At 33.6% G+C, this 19,855-nt stretch overlaps 1 protein-coding gene across 3 annotated transcripts in view; it reads right to left on the bottom strand.

Moving 5' to 3' along the window:
• DGKB (diacylglycerol kinase beta) overlaps positions 1-19,855 on the bottom strand; it is a 943,764-nt gene that overhangs the window by 430,794 nt on the left and 493,115 nt on the right. For all 3 annotated transcript variants that reach the window (XM_082398294.1, XM_082398295.1, XM_082398296.1), the window contains 3 exons: positions 16,773-16,808; positions 8,635-8,751; positions 468-541 (listed from right to left, as the gene is read on the bottom strand). In XM_082398294.1, coding sequence (XP_082254420.1) covers positions 468-541; positions 8,635-8,751; positions 16,773-16,808 — 227 coding nt within the window. The remainder of the gene's footprint in view (positions 1-467; positions 542-8,634; positions 8,752-16,772; positions 16,809-19,855) is intronic.

Genomic DNA, 19,855 nt, shown 5'->3' with positions numbered 1-19,855 from the left:
GGCATCATGTTCTCCAAATGAACATGCAGAAAATCATTATAATATATTTTGTCTAGAAGCTGGATATAAATTCTGTTTCTAACTACTGGGCAATCATTTACCTGAAGTCACCTTGTTGACCATTTAGAGAACCAATTTTCATTCAACAGTATTTATGGAGCCGTGTTGTATGCAAAGCTCTTTGTTAATGGCTAGGGGTGATAGGCAGGGTAGAGAGAATTCAGACACCTGAGATATGATAATAAAAATATTTATAAAAGGCCATTATTATATTAAAATTTCAACTGTAAAAACAAGGAGAGCATACCAATATACATTGTTATATGGAGATGATAGCACCACTTATTTCACATTAAAATTAGTGAACCATGAGGGATAATATTTTTAGATGTTTTTATACTATAAATTTAGTTTATCTTTTTACAGATATATAACATAGTAAATAAATGTGATTTTTAAAAACATACCGTTCTCCTTGCTTCCCACCACTTTTGGGGTTCACAAAAACTAAAAGTGGATGAGTACCAGGAACAGGAGTGATCTAGAAGAAAAGTTGAATATGTGGACAAATTATTTATATTAGATATAAAGAGAACCCCCTGTTATTTCTAAGTCATGAAATGCCAATTAGCAAATTCAAGAATATGGTTCTTTTGTTCTGTAATGTGGAGAGAGAGAGGATAGATAACAGATCTAATTAGCAACATAATTAAATCCTGTGCTTTGACTCCATATATATCAAAATAAATACCCACTCCACTAAGAGAGGTGATTTTCTAGCTAGGAATAGGGCAGAGGGGAAGGCAGCTATGAAAAGGGAATAACCTCTCAATAGCTATGAGATGAAAACAATAGGTACAATTCGTGGGATCGTGAGTAAACCATCCAGAATAGAGCAGATTATGGTGGTAAAAAAGATTAGAAAAGAAAGGGATCAAAGTATAAGTGAGCCCTACTCTTACAGACAATCCCTACTTTAGAGCTTTATAGCACATTTGGAATCCATCTTCCCAACCACTTGTGAACTAGAATCTAAATAAGATGGTTTGAGGCCACTTTCGGTCAGAGTCCCCATCTATACAATGTTTCCTCCATGCTTTCTTTTCCTGCTTGAGAAGAGATGCCAGTTAATCCAGTCTATTTGCTAAACAGGAATCCATTAAATTGATTGTGTCCCTATATGCCATGCCCTGCTTTCATCACTATATATTCTCGATTTAACCAAAAAAAGTGCTGTCCTAGTGGAGCTTATATTCTGGTGGAGAAACAGACAAGAAGCAAACAAATAGGGACTTCCCTAGTAGTCCCGTGATTAAGAATCCACCTTCCAATGCAGGGGACACAGGTTCAATCCCTGGTCAGGGAACTATGATCCCACATGCCGCAGGGAAGCCCACGTGCCACAACTAGAGAGAAGCCCGTGCTGCAGGGAAAGACCCCACATGCTGCAGCGAAGATCCCACGTGCTGCAACTAAAACCTGACGCAGCCAAATAAATAAATATTTTTTAAAAAGAGAAACAAACAAATAAATATACATTTAGTAGTGAAAAGTATCACCAGAAATAAAGCAGGTAAGGTGCTAGCACTTCATCGGTCAGGGGCAGAAATTGTTTTTGATAGAGTGGCAAAGGAGAACACTTGTATTTTACTTGAATTCAATGTTAAGAGGTAAGCTGTTTTAAATAAGAGTATTCCTATTCAGTGTATACCTATGTAACTCCCATCTAAACACAGTTTGATAAAACAATATTTTAATAACAAAAATATGCAACCAATGCAGTCCTCTAAATACTAAGTTGAAAAGTTTTAGATCAATTTACTTTTTGAAAGTAGAGTCAAAGTGTCCTTCATTGCTCTGGTATTTTTCCCTTAGAAAGTACCTGAAATATTTAATGAGAAGACTAAAAACAACCATTTCACCATATCATGTTCTTCCTTTTGTTTAAACAATATAAGTTAAAATACCTTACCAACATATTTTCCTCCAATTCTTGTGAAATGCCATTTTTCTAATGAGTATAGGCACTGGGAAATTGTTGAAATCTTCACACTATATGAGAAGGTTGAGTAAAATATTCTCAATTCTTATACTCTTACCTACCTTGTTCCCATTACAATCTATTCTTTCTGACTCTGTTTTACTTCCTCTTGTAAAGAGGACACATGGGTTTTGTGCCTGATTTGTCTCTCATTCAGTTGGGAGATGAGATGGATGAGCTGGATCTGTAGTAACTTCTCAGCTCTTCTCCCCAGAACTCCATGTGCTCAATCAGTTACTGGACAGAAAGTACCTACTAGCTTAAGACATTGTGCTATAAACTTGCAATGTGACTTCCCCCTCCTCCCATTAAAATAAACACCAAAACACACCTCTGACTACTAGTGTTCAGTTTCCTTTACTTCTCATTCTATTACAAAATCAGAGAGAACTCCTAAAGTTTTCACATGCAAAAAGTAAGACTAACAAACGTGGATTTTAGTTGATTTTTGCATTTAATTTGAATTGTTATTCCTTATTTTTAAAGAGAGGTGAGATTCTCAAGGTAAATAAAATATTTTAGAAAAACATAACATCTGAATCCAAATACTAATTAGGATGATCATCCCAAAATTCAATATTCAGCTTACCATTACATGAGATTACATTAAGTTCATTTGGGCAAATTTTCATATTCATTTGAAAATATATTTTGGAGTAACTTTCAGAAATATTTATTAATTGAAATATTTAAAGGCATAATTATGATTTATCAAATAAAGGACAGTACCACGCTATAGAAAATTGTGTTCTGAGGAAACACTAGTACAAACAAATAAAGATCCCACTAGACTATATTATAGTCTGTAGAGGACCTGAAAATATAAAAACCTAGATGTCATTTTTAGGGCTGAGTAGATGGATAATTAGATCAAATGGATTAGAAAAATAGGAGAGAATCTAGATAAAGAATTTAGGATAACGATGATACTCTACAAGTGATAAAAGTCAAGAACCCAAAATGGAAGTACAGGAAATAATAAAATCAAATTAGCAAACTTTTCCTCACTTATCCCCTTAACATAAATTATGCTTGTAAAATAAGACTGTATAAAAATTAAAAATTGGAAACTTTAGATATTTATTTGTAAGTTATCAGGGACTGTGGAATAGTGCCCCTTTGACAATGATTCTAACAGATAAAACACCTGACCTAATGTAGCCTCCATTTAAGGAGTAGTATGTGATTCAATATCAAAACCACTAAAACTCTGGTGTTAGGGGATCATTTAATGGTGGTATTTATACAAGAAATGTCAAGGTTTCAGGCAAATCGGCATCTTTTTCAGTGCTCATTCAAAAAGCTTTTAAATTCTGCTAAACTTTGTTACTATAAAAAGAAGGTCAATCTAGCAGAGTAAATTTAGGTGCCAGGAGACCAAAGGCAGCGTGTTTTAGATTTGAGAGCCAAAGACCTACAGTACTGCATAGCCATTTTCAAATCTACAAGTTAAAAATAAACAGCTTCTGTGTTCACTAATAGTCCTGAAATAAGAAGCAGCATCTTAGTGGTAGAGACTGCAATTTGTCACTTAATTCTCATATTCCTCTTCATCCTTAGTAAAAGAACCCTGAGTTTTAGGATTGTCTACATATGAGTACATTCTCTTATGTAAACATAGCAGGACCACCAAAATAGAGAACTTAACACGATTCTGGACTAGCTTCTTTTGTCATAAAAGCCATTATTGAGACAACTGGTGAAACTTGAATGGGATCTAAGGATTAGATAGCACTAATGTATCAATTTTATATTCAAGTTCACTAATTCTCTTTTGAACTGTATCTAATATAGTCTTTAACAGGACAAATTTTGTTTTTTTACTTTCATACAATAATTCTGAAATAAGATGTAAAACTCAGTTATTTTGGAAAGTGATGTACTGTCATCCTAAAATGTCATATGCATTTTGTTAGTGATTTTAGTGGGATGGGAAGCAGTTAGACAAAAATACAAGTATTTTTAAAATTCTGTTAGCCTAAAACTATTTGATCTTGGAAGTAAATATTTTTATAGCACTTGAAGTAATTTCACGTGGAACAGTATATAAAACAGATGAAAAGCAAATTACTATGTCTGAAGTGTGAAAGAACTCTGAACCTGTTCTCAGCTTCCCATCACCCCACTCTTGTGCTTGAGGCATCTCTACAGAGTCCTGGGCTTCTGAAAACAGTTTTTTTTAAAAAAACATCGGGATAGGGTAATACAGTATAACAAAGAAAATACTGACGGTGGGAGAAAGTGTTCAGGAATATTTTACAGCATGTGTGGTACTTGAAATCTCGCAGAATGGTTGTAAATTAGGTGTGAAGGACACTGCAATAGCAAACGGAATGGATTCTTCTCTATAAAGAATAGAGCTAATCACGTGAGATTGTATTTACTCACATAAAGGGGCAGTTTCAATCATATACAGTAAACATTGAAGAATAGGACTTTAGGTTCAGACTGGTTTGGGATCCCAGTTCAACCATTCGTTTCTACAGATACGCTCTCCCTTAGTGCCATCAATATGCCTTTCACTCCCAAATTCATATCTGTCCTCACCCCTGAATTCTAGATTCACATATCTGTCTGCCTGCTTGACATTTCCATTTGGATATCTAACAGCATCAGAAATTTCGCTCCAAACTTTATTCATCCAGATCCTTTTCCATCTCAGTCAATGGCAACTTCATCATTTCAGTTCCATGGGCCAAAGTTCTTGGAGATGTCCCTACTCTTCACTTCTTAATGAGGCCTAATCCCACTATCTGACTTAAAATTATAGACAACTCCAACTCTCAGCCCTGACACATCTTATCTTATTCAGTTCCATTTTTTTCATTCCATTTATAACCTAGCACATTATATGTATGGAGACATGGACTCATTTTAGAGGTTGTTATATACTCAAAGTACAGAATAGTAATTCTGGACTTAGAGACGGAGTTAAAATGACAGTGAAGAGCTGATTATAAGAATCAACAGGCCTGAGGATTCCAAGTGGGCATACACACACACACATATCATCAAAGAAAAGGAGTTAATTTTATACACACTCTATATATTTCTGTATAGTGCGTATATGTATGTTTACAGTATTGGGAACTATAAGAATGAGATATTACAAATAATAAAGACAGTAGAGATAGAGAAAAGCAGTTGTGGTGGCGAAAACACTAGTTCAGTTTTAGATATTTCAGTATAAAAGTTCCCCTTTTTATCTTTTGCTAAGAGTATTACAAACTAGACTTTTTGGTTTGCAAGTGATGCTTATGCTTGGAAACTTTTTCCAAAGAATTAGGGACAAGGTAACGTCGGCTTAATACAGTTTAAACAACAGTTCTGTTTTTTTACTTATTTGTTCACATGTGGATAACCATCTGTATTTTCACATCTATTGCACGTTAAGGAATTGTAGTTTCAATTACATTTGATCATATGTATTAAGTGTAAACCTATGGTATGAGCGATGACAAAGACGGAGTACCTAACCACCTCTATTTGAAGTCCCCTAGGACTCGGGTTAATTAATGAGACTCATCCTAAGGTTATACATGATCTATTACTTCCTCTAATTAGAAATAATAATCCTGATCATTATGCTGGTTAGCTGGAAAGAAGTAAGATGAATGTGCTTAACTATGATTAATAGTCTTTAAGTAGTGTAGATCTCTTCTGTCACTGAGTTATATGCAAACTGGGCTGCAACTCAATGCTTTTTTATGATATATATAATTTTTAAAACTTGCAGAAAAAATTAATTTTCTGTAAGATCTTTTTACCTTTTATGATAAAGAATAAGCATTTTATTATTTTAAAATTGATTACCACAACAAAAATTACTTATTTTTCCATTTTGTATGAAATGGCTATCCAATAATTTTATTCTCTTACCTTTTAAATATTTTCTCCCAAATTATGTGAATACCTATGTGCATCATATTTTAGTCCATTCTGCTGAGGTGAAACAGACCACTGCATGTGATTATATACCAATTTTTTTTAATTTAAAAATGTTAATGATGATGATTACAGTACTTACTTACTGCTGTTTTATAAGGGCTGACATCTTCCCTTTGCTAACTGACAACTTTATCTGACACTTTTATATGTCAAAGAAAGCTATGAAAAGTTATTATCTGGTTAGAGAAATGAAACACATCCACAGAGAAAGTTAATCACCTATTGTTTTTGATGTGACTAATTTAGTTGTAACAAGATTGAAAATTTTGGATCCTTTTTGAATAAAAAAGAAAACACAACTTACCTTGCTATGTCAGTTTAAAGTCTTTAGAGCACTCTGCATGCAACATTTAATTTTGGTTCTGATGTCTGAGTAAAGTCAGATGTAACTATACAAATCTTAGGAAACTGAGACTAAAGCAGTTATAATTCTAGTTCATTCATGGTTTTTATTTCAATGTAATAGTACATGGAAGAGCAAGGTGGTCAGAAATTTAGTATTTCTAGACCTGTTAAAATTTGTTAACCAAGGAGATAGGGATCTTAGGAGTAAAACACACAAACCCTGAGTCAGATGGTCCTCATTCACACCTCACTAACTGTGAGGCCCTAGGAATAATTTGACTTCAGAACGTCAATATGCTCATTTTTAAAGTGGTAATAATAATATTTATCATGTGTTGGAGAGTTAAGAATTCATAATTATCTCATATGTTCATTGAGAGGTGTCACTTAATACACATAAAATATTATCACAGTGCCTAGCGTATACTGTTTAACAAATGATGCGTGTTTCCCTTCCATGTTGAGAAGTATGTGTCGAGCCATATGTAAAATATACCTGAATTTTAAAATTAGGTTTCCCTTTTGTTATTTTCATTGCAGGAACCCAGAGCGACTAAAGATTTAAACTAATCGATATTGTCAATTGACTAATTAAAACTACAAACGCTGATTATTTTCCACTAAAAATTTCACAGGATCATTTAACAAACTAAAAGCTTTTGCTATCAAAATTATGAATAGATTTCATATTTTGGGCTTTCAATGAGATTGCTTAACACCCAAGTATGCCTTTCAAAAGGTGTGGACACTGATTTTCTCTTTCGATAATTAACTTCTACACTCTCTAACCAATGTAAAAAAATTTATTGTTCCAAATTTCCTCTTTCTACATTTGAGTTTAATAATTAATAATACTCTATTCACAATGTGTTTTATTACATCAAAACAAAGCAGTAACCTGGTTATTAATATTTAAGCAATAATTATTAAATTTTCAATGAGATATTCAAAACAATGAAGAAGCAAGCATTTAGGCAACTACTGTGTGCTCTCAACTGTGCTTGTAAATTAAGAAATATAAAAGACATAATAACCCACAGAATCACAGACACAATAATAAATGAAAAAAAGATATAAAATCATGTATACTGAACACAAGTATGTGACATAATATATCTTTGTGCGGTAAGAAGTTGGTAAATTTTCTTGGAGAACATGAAACTTGAAGCATATTCTTAAGGAAAGGAATTAAAAATTGGAAGAGAGAAACGTATAGGTAGGAAAACAAAACAAAACAAAAGAACTTAATCCATAGATTATGCCAAATTCTTTGATTGTGTTCACGTTTGAGTGAGAAACAGAGGCAAATAATTACAATAGATTCAATCTGTAGGATGTCTTAAAATACAGATGGAAAGAAATGTTACTTTTGATGTCAGAGACCCTAGGGGTAATTTAGAGGTTTTTAAAGTACTCAAAACATGATTTTGAGCTACCTGTGTTAACTTAAACTAGAAATATACATGGAGTTTCAACTTCAACTTAAAATATTGGAAAATATGGATAAATTATAATAGATTTTTTTAAATAAACTTTCTTTTTTAAAAAATTAATTTATTTATGGCTGTGTTGGGTCTTCGTTGCTGTGCGCGGGCTTTCTCTAGCTGTGGTGAGTGGGGGCTACTCTTCGTTGTGGAGCATGGGCTCTAGGCGTGTGGGCTTCAGTAGTTGTGGCACTCGGGCTCAGTAGTTGTGGCTCGTGGGCTCTATAGCGCAGGCTCAATAGTTGTGGCACGTGGGCTTAGTTGCTCCGAGGCATGTGCGATCTTCCCGGACCAGGGCTCGAACCCATGTCCCCTGCATTGGCAGGCGGATTCTTAACCACTGTGTCACCAGGGAAGCCCAGATTCTTTATTTTTATTATTGATTTAGAAAAAAATTCCACACAAGTAGAGTTGATTTTATTATTTTCTGAAGACATTTTGTGAGTCAAAATCACTTCCAAATAGATATAATAATATGTACGGAGAACGTATACTTGGAAATAAATAATGCATATGTATATAATAAAGGTGTATATTTAGTAATAATTTGCAAAAACTTCAGATTGACACAAGATCTCTTACCAAGTTGAGTTTAAATGGAGATAACATCGTAAATGATTAATCCAATCAGAATGTCACTCTGTCAATCAACTATAAAATTGACATCTTGATAAATTAATAAAAATGTTTCTGAAATTGTCAACTGAACAAATTTGCACATTAAATAAACATGTTGATAGCTGGACATATGCCCTTCTAAGAGCATGGAAGTAACAAATATGAACGCTACAAACATTTGGATTAAAAAAATCATACCTGTAGGCCTTGTCCATCCATAGTAACGGAGTTGGCTCTTTGCATTTTGTTCTTGTCAATCACTTTGTTTGGCTGCTGGGAACCACCCTTTTCCTTTTTCACTGTTGCTTGTCTTTCCTGTAAGGAAAAAATCTTTTATAAAAATACTGAATTGTTTCACTACAATGGGCAACATAGAGAAGAATTTCATGGCTACAAACTTGGGCCCAGGTTCCAAATTTGGCGTTTCTAGTGAATAATATGAAAGCTAATGTTTTCTACTGGCTCAAAATATATGATAGATGTATGATCAAAATATCAGTTAAAGAAAGGATGTGAAAGAAAACCAAACTGTATTATCCCTAGGTACCCAATTATGACTATGTTAAAAGTTATTAAAGAACACTAAAGCTAATCATTTTCATAAACAATGGTGCAGATAATAATACAGGATTGTAATGTAAAGGATTTGGTACTGAGCACTGAAAATAATGCTTAAAAATACATGCAATATTGAAAATGAATACATGATGGACCCTTAAGCTACTATTGATTATCAAGAATGGCACATAACTTAAAATACACATTCCATCCCAGCTAATTGCTATGCTCGCCATAATAGAAAAATTTTTTATAGTGGTCTTCTTCCTGTTTCTATTTCCTCTCTTTTCACTCTTTTCAACACAACCCAATAAACTTTTATCACCATTAATCCACTAAATCAGCTTTTATTAAAATCACCAATGACCTGCTCATTTGCGCCTCACCTGTTGGTCAGTCTTCATCTTCTCAATTTTTAAGCTGTGTTTGACAGAATTGACATCTACCCTCTAGAAAACATGCCTCAGCTGGGTTCTGGGACACTTCTTTCTCTTAGCTCTCCTCTTACTTGACTAACTGCTCCCTTATAGTCTTTTTTGTTGATTTCTCCTCCAGCTTTATAATCTGTAACGTTTAACACTTGGCCTCTCCCTTGGACCGCTCATCTCCACAATCTATACTCACTCCCTAGGTAACTTCATTTAAAACCAAGGCTTTCAATTTCACTTTGATAATGAAGACTTGCCTACCCACCTTAAAAATAAATCCCAAACTAGACGATTATTCACCACATCCATCATTACATGGTTTAAGCACCCGTCATCTTATTTGCCTTAATTATCGTAGCCATCACCTTAATGGACCAAACAGCTTCCATCTTTTGTCTCCCTACGGTCAATTTTCTATATAACAGCCACACTTATCCCTTTTTACTCCACTCCAGCTACAACTACCTCACCTTTGTTTCTTGATCACAACATTTGTGCTCTTAACACAAAGATCTTGCAACCACTCTGAACTCTGCTGGACTGTTCCTCTTGCTCCTGGTCAAATGTTACACAGGTTACTCTATTCCTCTGTGTGTGTGTGTGTGTGTGTGTGTGTGTGTGTGTGTACTGTTTCACGTCAGATCCTACCTAGGTCAGTGCCTGATAAAATCACCATAAATGAATGCGGAAATAAATTAATCTTAACACTAAAAAATCAAAAATTTTAAAGTGCCTGAAATATTGTGTTGAGAAGGACTCCTGGGGCATGTCTACGTTTGTTGTGAAAAATTGTCCTGATCAATTAGCAATGTCTGCCATGTGTGCTTAAAAGTTTGAGTGCCACCTATTTCCTATCACTTATTCAGATATATATACATTTCTGTTCCTATATTTACATGTATCTTGTCGATTACTTTTCAATTACTGTAATTTAGGAAAATATTTTTAAGTGGAAATATTTGAAAAGTAAAGCTCTTTTAAAATATATTAGGGCCAGATGGAACAGAAAACGTCTCAGACCAAAATAAATGCTAATCAGTATAGTCCTTTTATAGTCCTTGCAATTTCATGGTGCAAAAATACTGAATATATTTTTTGTGTGGCTGAAAATGGATGGTGTAATAGGATTCCTGAAATTCAAATTCTTTGGAAAATGATGTACTTTCATATAAGCATAATTTCTGGCAAAAATATTGATATTTTAAAAAATAGATCATTTTTTCTAAGCTTGCAAATAACATTTTGTCCATAGATAGTTAAGGGTATAATGCATAAATGAGTGAATTATAGGATGAGGTTTGGAATCAGACATCCCAAGTGGAATCCCATCTCTGCTACTTAAATACTATGTAGACTTAGAGAACGTACTCTTATTCAAAATGGAGTTAGTAATACCTATTTCTCAAAGTTGTGTATGGCTTGACAGAAAATGTATAAAGTTCTAATATTGTGCCTATATTTGTGTATGTGCTCAATAAATGAAAGTTATTGTGAATTATGTAAAATAGGTATGGTTCTCCCATTAGGGTGCTCATTAATGTCACCATTATGCAAAATGTTTGTTATATTTCCAAATACATATATATGAAAAAATCCACTAGTTACAACAGGCATATGTTTAAATAAGTAAAGCTCAATGTTTATATTAGAAAATCCATAGCAGCTTGTGCTGAGTGCAAGCATGTGACACTGTTGGTGGGTATGGGAATAATTTTTTTCTGGGTTCTAGCATGGAGGTAAATAAAATAAAACATGGGAACAATGTTCTATAAAAATCTACATTTTTTATAGAAGGAAAAATTTTATAGAAAATTTTATAGAAAAATCTACAATCTATAACTATAGAAAGTTATAACTTAGCTTATATGTCTTATATTCTGCCATGTAATCCAACAATTGTTATTTAGTATTTAATTCCTAAATGCTTAGGTTATAAGAACTAAATAAAATTTAAGTTCTTAGGTTATAAGAACTCAAATAAAATTTTAGTCACATTGGAACTTGGTATTTTTGACCAGACTGTTTATAAATGTAATTCTGGAAATTTAAGACATGTAAGTATATGTCTGTAAAGAGTTACCAAATTATCTATTAATATTATTTTATTCTTAGCTATGCAGATGGCTAGGGAGACTCCTGTGTGGTGAGAATCTCCAGCTAGCAGATAGCACTTGATTAAGTGGTTTCATGTCTCTCCAGGGAGTCATCCCTCTGAGTAAATTGTGGATTAAACTAAAGTAATGCTTTCTAGTAGCAACTGTGAAATATAAAAAGAAATTTTAAAACTCTAAATTGTGTTTTCAATTGATAAGATTTTCTTTTTGAAATCTAGACTCATAAGAGGTATATACCAAGTTAATAAAAAAATCTTCAGTCTATCCATTGGCAGGTGAATTTTATTATATAATCTGGATAATACTAAAACTTACATTTATTTAAACACACACACACACACACACACACAATCAAGAAAAGCAAGTGGTTTCTTTGTTTGAGGGAAATATGCTTAGCGGGTAGAATTTGTGGAATTAATCAAGGCTGACAATTTAAAAACAGGAGAGACTCATAATCATTTAATTTTTCCCATGGTTTTCTTTTTATTATACTCATTTGTTTTATGTTTATTTCCAAATTGTATGGAAGTCTCTCTGAGCTATTCACTATTTTACTTAAGCAGCATAAGCTAACAGGAGGGTAGTTGGATACTTTTTCCTATTTCCACTAAGAAAATCTTTACTTCTTTCCTATTTTATATGAGGGACAGGAAGGGTGAAGCAATTGCATCTTTGAAAAATCTGATGTTCACAAAAATTTCACTGGCCTCTTCTGGGGGTTAATTCACCCTGACTGACTAAGTTCTATGATGATATTTAAGAAAGTTACTTCCTATGTTGAAGTTATTGAAAAGTTTCAGGAAGAGCTCACCAGCATTATTTTGCACCTTTATTCAGGATAAAATTGATCTCTGATAATAGGGGGCAGTGCTTATCACATCACCGTCAGTTCTTTTCTCTAAGTTTTCGGGCTCTAAATCACAAAATAAATTACTTTGTTATAATTAAGGCAAATTTTCTTCTGCTAGATAAATTATCCCAAATATAAAGAGTTGGAAAATGATTGCTTTAATCAATAGAAATTATTCAAACACTGAAAAGGGTTACTCTAACAAAAAAATCATGAAAGAATATAGAACATATAACAACAAAATATAAAATACAGTTATTGATATTTCAGCATTTTCAAATATCAACCATTTGTGTTTGCTATGCAGACATTTAAAATACAGAATTCAATGTTTTGTGATCCTTAGACTCTACAAGTAGCACAACAGATCTTAACTGGGGAATATATTGTATTAGAATTCCAAAAGAATAATCATCATAATGAACAGAGAAGAAAAGCTGAAAGGCCATTCACAGAAAACAGAAAGATGAAATAAATGAAATAAAAAGATGGCACTTTAAATATGTGCTCTAAAAAAAGTCTTTTTCTATATCATGCTGATTCTCAGAAGTAGAGTATTTGTAAGTTGTTGAAAACTGCTTTCACAAAAGGGATGCTTATCACGATACTTAAGCCTGCTGTTATCGATCACTCACAAACGACAAGCAGCAAGTCATGATTACCTCAAGCACAGGGTTTTCTTCTTTTTGTCCAACCTCAGCATGAGAGATGGGCAGCAGCAAAGCACCTCTATTGGTACAAAGCCACAAAGGGTGGGGGCAGGCGGTGCTTGGCTGCCACGAGCATCCTTTACTGGAACCCTGGAACTTGCTTTTTCTGCTACTGCACCGCTTGCCCGAATGGAGACTTAGCCCATTCAGCCACTGGAACTAGGCCCCAAGAATTTCCCAGGAACCCTAGAATTTTAACCTGAGGAACACTTGGATATTCACGATATAAAAGATCTTCCTGAAGCAGGAGTGTTACCATGTTCATCTGGGCTTATACAAGTTACGAGCTCCAAGAAACCAACTTAGTGACAGCTGCACCTTTAATTATCGTAACCTTATTATGGGATTTGAACATTTTCCTGCTGAGAAACATTAATTCATTTCAAAAATGGCAAAGGCTCTAAATTTACTAGAAATCCTTAGAAGTTGCAGCGACACATGGCTGAGTAGCAAAGTAGTCTTGATTTTTAGAAATACTTTTATAGAGTTTTAAACATAACTGTAATAAATGATATAAAGATTTCCATTTCTTTTTAATCAGTTAAATAAGTACTTATTCAAAAACAAAAACAAAAATTACTTTGGGCAGAGACAAAAATATGGGCTTGGAGGCCGAATTCTAGCTTTGTCTCTGTAAAGACTTGGGCATGTTATTTACTATCTCTAAGCCATCATTTAATTAACCTATAAAATGGGAGGGTTCATGTGATGACAAATTGAGAAAATGTCGATGAAGGTACCAGAATAAATTAGGCACTCAGGAAATGGCAGTAATTTTTAAAATATAAAAGAAATTGGTATATTTTATCATTAAGTTTAACAGGTACACTGCTTGGATTATAGTAAAGATAGGTGTTGTGAAGAAGTACTCTATTTACTTTATAGTATTTTATTTGTTTGTCCACTATGTCACCATAACTTGGGATAACTGTTGTGATAATCTGAGTCTTCTGTAGGAGGATAGAAGACAACAAACTAGACAGAGTCAATCCTAGTCTTAAAGTACTTGCAGGTGCTACTCACCAACTCAGCCTGAAGGTATACTTTATATCTTGATCCACAGCCCTGGTTTTCATACATCACACATGATGTGCATATTCTCTCCTAGGATAATTTCATACTGAGTGTGAACCACTTACAAGATTTCTGTTCAAGAAATCCTGATTGGAAGAAATGAAATTTAGGAATGGGAAGGTCCATGTCAAAATCATTTATTTGGGCTGTGTTTACTAGCACATGGTTGGGCCACTATAAAATTACGTGTGAGTGTATGGACCTCAACCTTACTCACTCTCCATTCCCTTTGTAAACCATAATAATTGATGGCCACAATAAGCCGAAGCTTAAAAGCCAAGAGGCATCCCTCTTGTATATTCATACTCATCATCTCTTTCTGCCAGTTGAGTTAAATGCTTAACCTAGTGATTTCTATGTAGTCCCCAATCCGTTTATGCAAGTTCTAAGTAGAATTTATTTTATTATTGGTACTGTGTAATTTAATTAGCACTCAAACTACTGAGTTTTAAATGTAAAATAAGTTGTTTCCATGAAAAATTACTTGCATCCTTGGGAAAGGCACAATAAAACAAGATGTGTGTGTGTGTGTGTGTGTGTGTGTGTGTGTGTGTAGGAAGAGCAGTCAAGTTGGGCTGGACACATGACACATGACTAAAAGATTTGAGAATTAATAACAGAAACTGAGAGATATTTTTTTTACATTCAAATTGCTTTGCAGATGCCTGTGAGTTTTTCTTATACTTTAAAACAATTGAAAGTAATTGAAAGCAATTACTTTCATTAATAAACAAATATCTTTTCACAAAATAAGGAATGCTTTTGTTATACTTTAAAACAATTGATAATTGAAACTTATCAAGGGTGTTAAGGCTGTGCTATATGCAAGAAAGGGTATAGCCATTTCCAAATAATAGATGTATCCACATAGAAAAACCCTTGATCCTATGTGAAAAGTTTAGCCAATGAACATACATTTACATATTTTAAGTAAAATGTTTAAGGTATATACATATTTTTCTATAAGTTCCCCCACATACACTTTAACCACATTTTCAATTAACCAAAAAGCAATTGTTCTTGATGGTGGTATATAAGGCTTCTTGCGTGCGTGTGTGTGTGTGTGTGTGTGTGTGTGTGTGTATTCACACAGTCACCCATGCATATATCTATACATGTGCTTAAAGAAATTTTTGGAACAACATAGTTGAAAAAAGCTTATATAATGATTTCAGACATGGTAGAAAGTTTAAGTTAATGTAAACCAATACAGCTTGCCAAAACAAAACAAAACAAACAAACAAAAAACAGTATAGGAAGACTTTTAAAAACTTTATAGCAGACAAAAAAAAAGGTTTTTTTGATAAATGAAAAAAGCATGTTTTGAAAACAGCAGTTTTGTTCTATTTATTCAATCTATAATAATACAAATTATTTAACTAAATATGGGAGACATTTTGAGATTAACAAGTCTAAAGAGAAAACTTTAAATCTCTCAGTTAATCATTTGATGAGCTATGATAGGGGCAAAAATAAACTCAAGGATCTTAACATATAAAGTTAATTCTCTGACACTTAAATAATTAGCCTAAATAATAAACTTTCCTAATACATTTGTCACCTGAGTGTGTAATTTAACATGTCTACTTTATAATAATTATGATAATAATGGTATCAACTGACTTAAAGAATATAAAAACAGTTTAATATCTCTCTTAGAGTAGAAACATTATATTTCAAGCATAGCTCCTAGTATATTTGTAAGTATATCTATGGTTACAAAATGAAATTTTAAAAAATTTTAATGAGGCAGTCTACACTGATTAGGAAACGTTTTAGGGGGAAGGAAGAGAGGTTATTACATTTTTGTGCAATTATGCTATCCTCTAAATAAATCATACTCATATAGTATTCTGATATTATGAGTAATATTTTCTAAGCAAGCAGATTCAAATTATAACTTCAAGCGAAACAATACCATCTGAGGATATCCTTTAGAGATAACAGCAACTGAATGGGATATTGTCACAGAACAATGTGGAGGCTTTGCTTCATTAATTAAAAGGTAAAGTTAACACTTTACTGAAAATAAATGTTGCGGCAATGCCTACATTTATTTTCAAAATCAAAGTCATTTACTTTGTGACTATATTTTATTTTTTTTATTTTATATATTCCAATGACTTTCTATGCAATGTCATATGCTAAGTGATTAATGTAGATGTACTCTTTTAAAAGTGATGAGGACTTCAAAGTGAGCAAGAGTTTCTCAATTTACTATCATGGAAAGCTACATTTTAATGGCTTAGAGGAGTGAACTGTTTGGGTTTTCTGCAAGGTTTAAATGTGACAAAGAGGAATAATGCTATTCTTATACACTGGTCAAAACTCTGCAAAGTAACCTTTATTTTTTCCTGCATACTTTGTGCCATTTAACTTCTTGTTTCCCTAATGCTTGTCACAAATGTTGATTATAAAGGCTGCAAGTCTATCCCATCATGAAAATACAAAGATTCCAATTCCAAATATCAAAATATGAGAAAAAATAAAGCATACAAATTAATATTAGTATGTCACTGATACAGCCCAAAATGTTCTTTATAACAATACAAGATATATAAATGACCTATAATTGCAAGTGTGAAAACCTTTGCTTACGCACCTCAGGGACTGAAACTCCTGAAGTGGGCAGAGTCTGCTGAAAAAAGAGAAGTTCATATTAAAGCTGAAAAAAAAAAAAGTCAAACTGAAAACAAGTACCAGTGAAGGTTCTTATATCACTACACACGTATGAAATAAATGAATACATTACAAATACATTTCCTTGTCATAATTTTTCTGCTTACTTTCATTAATAAACCAAAATCCTTTCATGAAATAAGGAACACTCTAATGCAGAGGGGATTAGACTGTAGAATTACTTATCCAAAATACAATTTCATATACTTAAAGTAGACTAATCTTTGGCCAGCTTCACAGACCTCTCTACAATAATACTGATGTATTACATTCGTATTTTGGAATGAGAACTCATCTCCAAGTTCCATTATCCTTCATAAACTATTCTTACTAATTTTTTAAGTTGCCCATTTACACAGCCCACTATTTCACTTTCTAGTCCAACTTTCAATCCTTTCTACAAATACTCAGTGTCTTTTGATGTAGACATAGCTTATGGTGCTGATTTTATTTTGTGATATTCTGGAAATAAAAAATATATATTCCATTAATAGCAGTAAAAAATAAAAAGATAATTAAATAAGTAGCAAAATTCTACTTGAGAGTATTATTATTAAAAGATTAGGTTAAATACACTAAAACCAGTCTTCATGACAGCATGTCTTCAATTCCCCACCACCCTTCCTTTTCTAAGTCACATTGGGAAAGTTTTTTTCTGGCAAGAAGCAGAGAAAAGGTTACCAAACTCCAAAAGCCTGTGTCCTGTGGGACTTCATAACATAAAACACAAATTTGGAAGAATAGGTGATAAATCACACTCAATACTAGATAAAGATTTTCCTTGGTTGCGGGGAGTAGGAAAGGTGGAGGGGAAGCTAGTCCTTAGATATTGTGTGTCTCTAGAAAGAAGAGAGCAGTCAGTATATTTGAGTTTCCTCTCCTGGACCAAGCTATGTGTGTGAGACTCCCAAAATGAGAATGAAAGATCTGAGAGCACAGTTATTAGTTTACTCCCTTACCCAGTAGAACTCCAGGAAGGGAACAAAACCCAAAAGAATAAATAGCTCCATGTGAGGCTTCATGGCTGCTTGTACAGAGATGGAGTAAAAGGATCCAATGCACCCAAAAGTGGAACAGACCCTAGAGAAAATTAGTGTCCAGGAATACAACTCTATTTAGAATATATTTCCATAATATAAGTAAAAAATACTGCAGCAACAGATTTTTAGTAAAAAAAATCATGAAGTCTGGGAGGATGAACCTGAGTCAACTATCCCATTAACAGGAGAAGCCTATGAGGGCCATTGCTGTTGTTTCTCAGATGCACTGACAACAGGTTTGGTAGAACTTTCGTTGAAAGCTTCTGATGTCAGTAATATTCTCGACTTCTGAGTCCAAGCCAGTCTATACAACACCTGGGGCAAAGGGTGGTGGGGGAAATGTCTGCGTTTGCTTCAGTGGGGACCAGCTCAAAGCTGGTCAGCCTTCTTTCTTTCTTATTTCTTGGTTGAAGTTTAGACCTAAATAAACATTTAAAGACATGAATGTAGCCCTTCCATCTTTATCATAATACACAAATATTTGATCTCCTCACATCCAGATTAAGTGCCTTATCCTATCCTATGCCATTGACCAGGGACTCTCAAGCAATCAAACTAAGATGCCCATCAGGCAGTTTCTAGGGCATGAGTCTCAGATGCCTTCTACCTTGGGAAGCGTCAACGCTCACTGTGCATATGTCTGTACAGAGCAAGTCAATAGAAAGCCAAGTGAAAAGACTATAGTTACCACATTATTCAGACTAACAACCAATTGTGGTGCAAGAATTTCAAATAGCTCCTGTCCACCCCACCACTACCACCAAAAAATAAAATAAAATAAATCAATAAAGGATACTTTTGAGCTAATTATGGGCATATGAATATAGAAAGAATAACTACTGATATTGTGGAATAGTTAATATTTTCAGGTGTGATAATAGTATTGTAAATGTATAGAAAATTGTTCTTATAATGTGCCTGCTGATGTGTCTTACTACCTGCAATTTACTTTCAAAAGGTCCAACTTAATAAATTATATATTATGTGTATATTGTAAAAATGTATATACATGCATACATAGTCATATATATATACATATATATATAAAGAATGATTGAAAAATAATAATTACTTCATATAGGTTCAGGATATACTGTATTCACTGTATTTTGTTTGAGAATTTTTGTAATGAAATTTGGGAGAAAAACTGATCTCCCTTTCTAACTTTTTTATACATCCACTTATTCCTAAAAGAGTGCAAAAATGTTTCTACAACGAAATAAAATATGTGTGTGTGTGTGTGTGTGTGTGTGTGTGTGCGTATTGGGCTGGCCAAAAACGTTGTTCGGGTTTTTCCGTAACATCTTATAAAGAAATATAGGTAAGCATCTAGGTTGCTGGGAAAAAGAAGCAGAGAGAGACAGAGAGGGACCATTTCAAGATAAACGATAAAAGGGGTTCCTTAAAAAAATAATGTTTCAGATGAGGCAGAAGATCATATAGTCAGGTATCAGCCTTTTCCAAATCTGTTCATTTTGAGGGAGTGTCTAATGATGGAAAAAGAGTTCTGAGTTTGTATTCACAGGGGTTTCAAATGCAAAAATGTACAGGGGCCAAGACGGTAATACAAATGGGCCCAATGCCACAAAAGGCAAAGACTGTGCCAAGTTGGATAATAAAAATCCCACTGTAAGGCATCCCCCACAGAAACACGATGGGATGAAATTGAAGCCTGGCTGCCATTTTGCTACCACTTTCATAGAGAATCTGTAATTTACAGATATTCATGTTTGCAGGCTTCGTTTTTCTCAGAGTAGTGGTGATATGAGTTATCTACGGAGAGAGCGCGAAATTGGCAGAGAGGTAGCAAGATGAAGAAAGTAAGAAAATAGTAGCGATTTTGTCACTACTTCTCTGAGAATGGGAAAGCAGCTGATGAGTAACAGGATCAAGTGAAATTAAGGGCTCAGCTGGAACTAGAAGTAATAAATATGTAAGAGAGAAAGCCACCAGCTCTGAGAATTTC

This window comes from Balaenoptera borealis (genome assembly GCF_965194805.1).
Source record: "Balaenoptera borealis genome assembly, chromosome: 7".
In the NCBI taxonomy this organism is placed as follows: Eukaryota; Metazoa; Chordata; class Mammalia; order Artiodactyla; family Balaenopteridae; genus Balaenoptera; species Balaenoptera borealis.
Note: the sequence above shows the minus strand (reverse complement) of the source record. Positions and strands in the feature narration are given on the sequence as shown.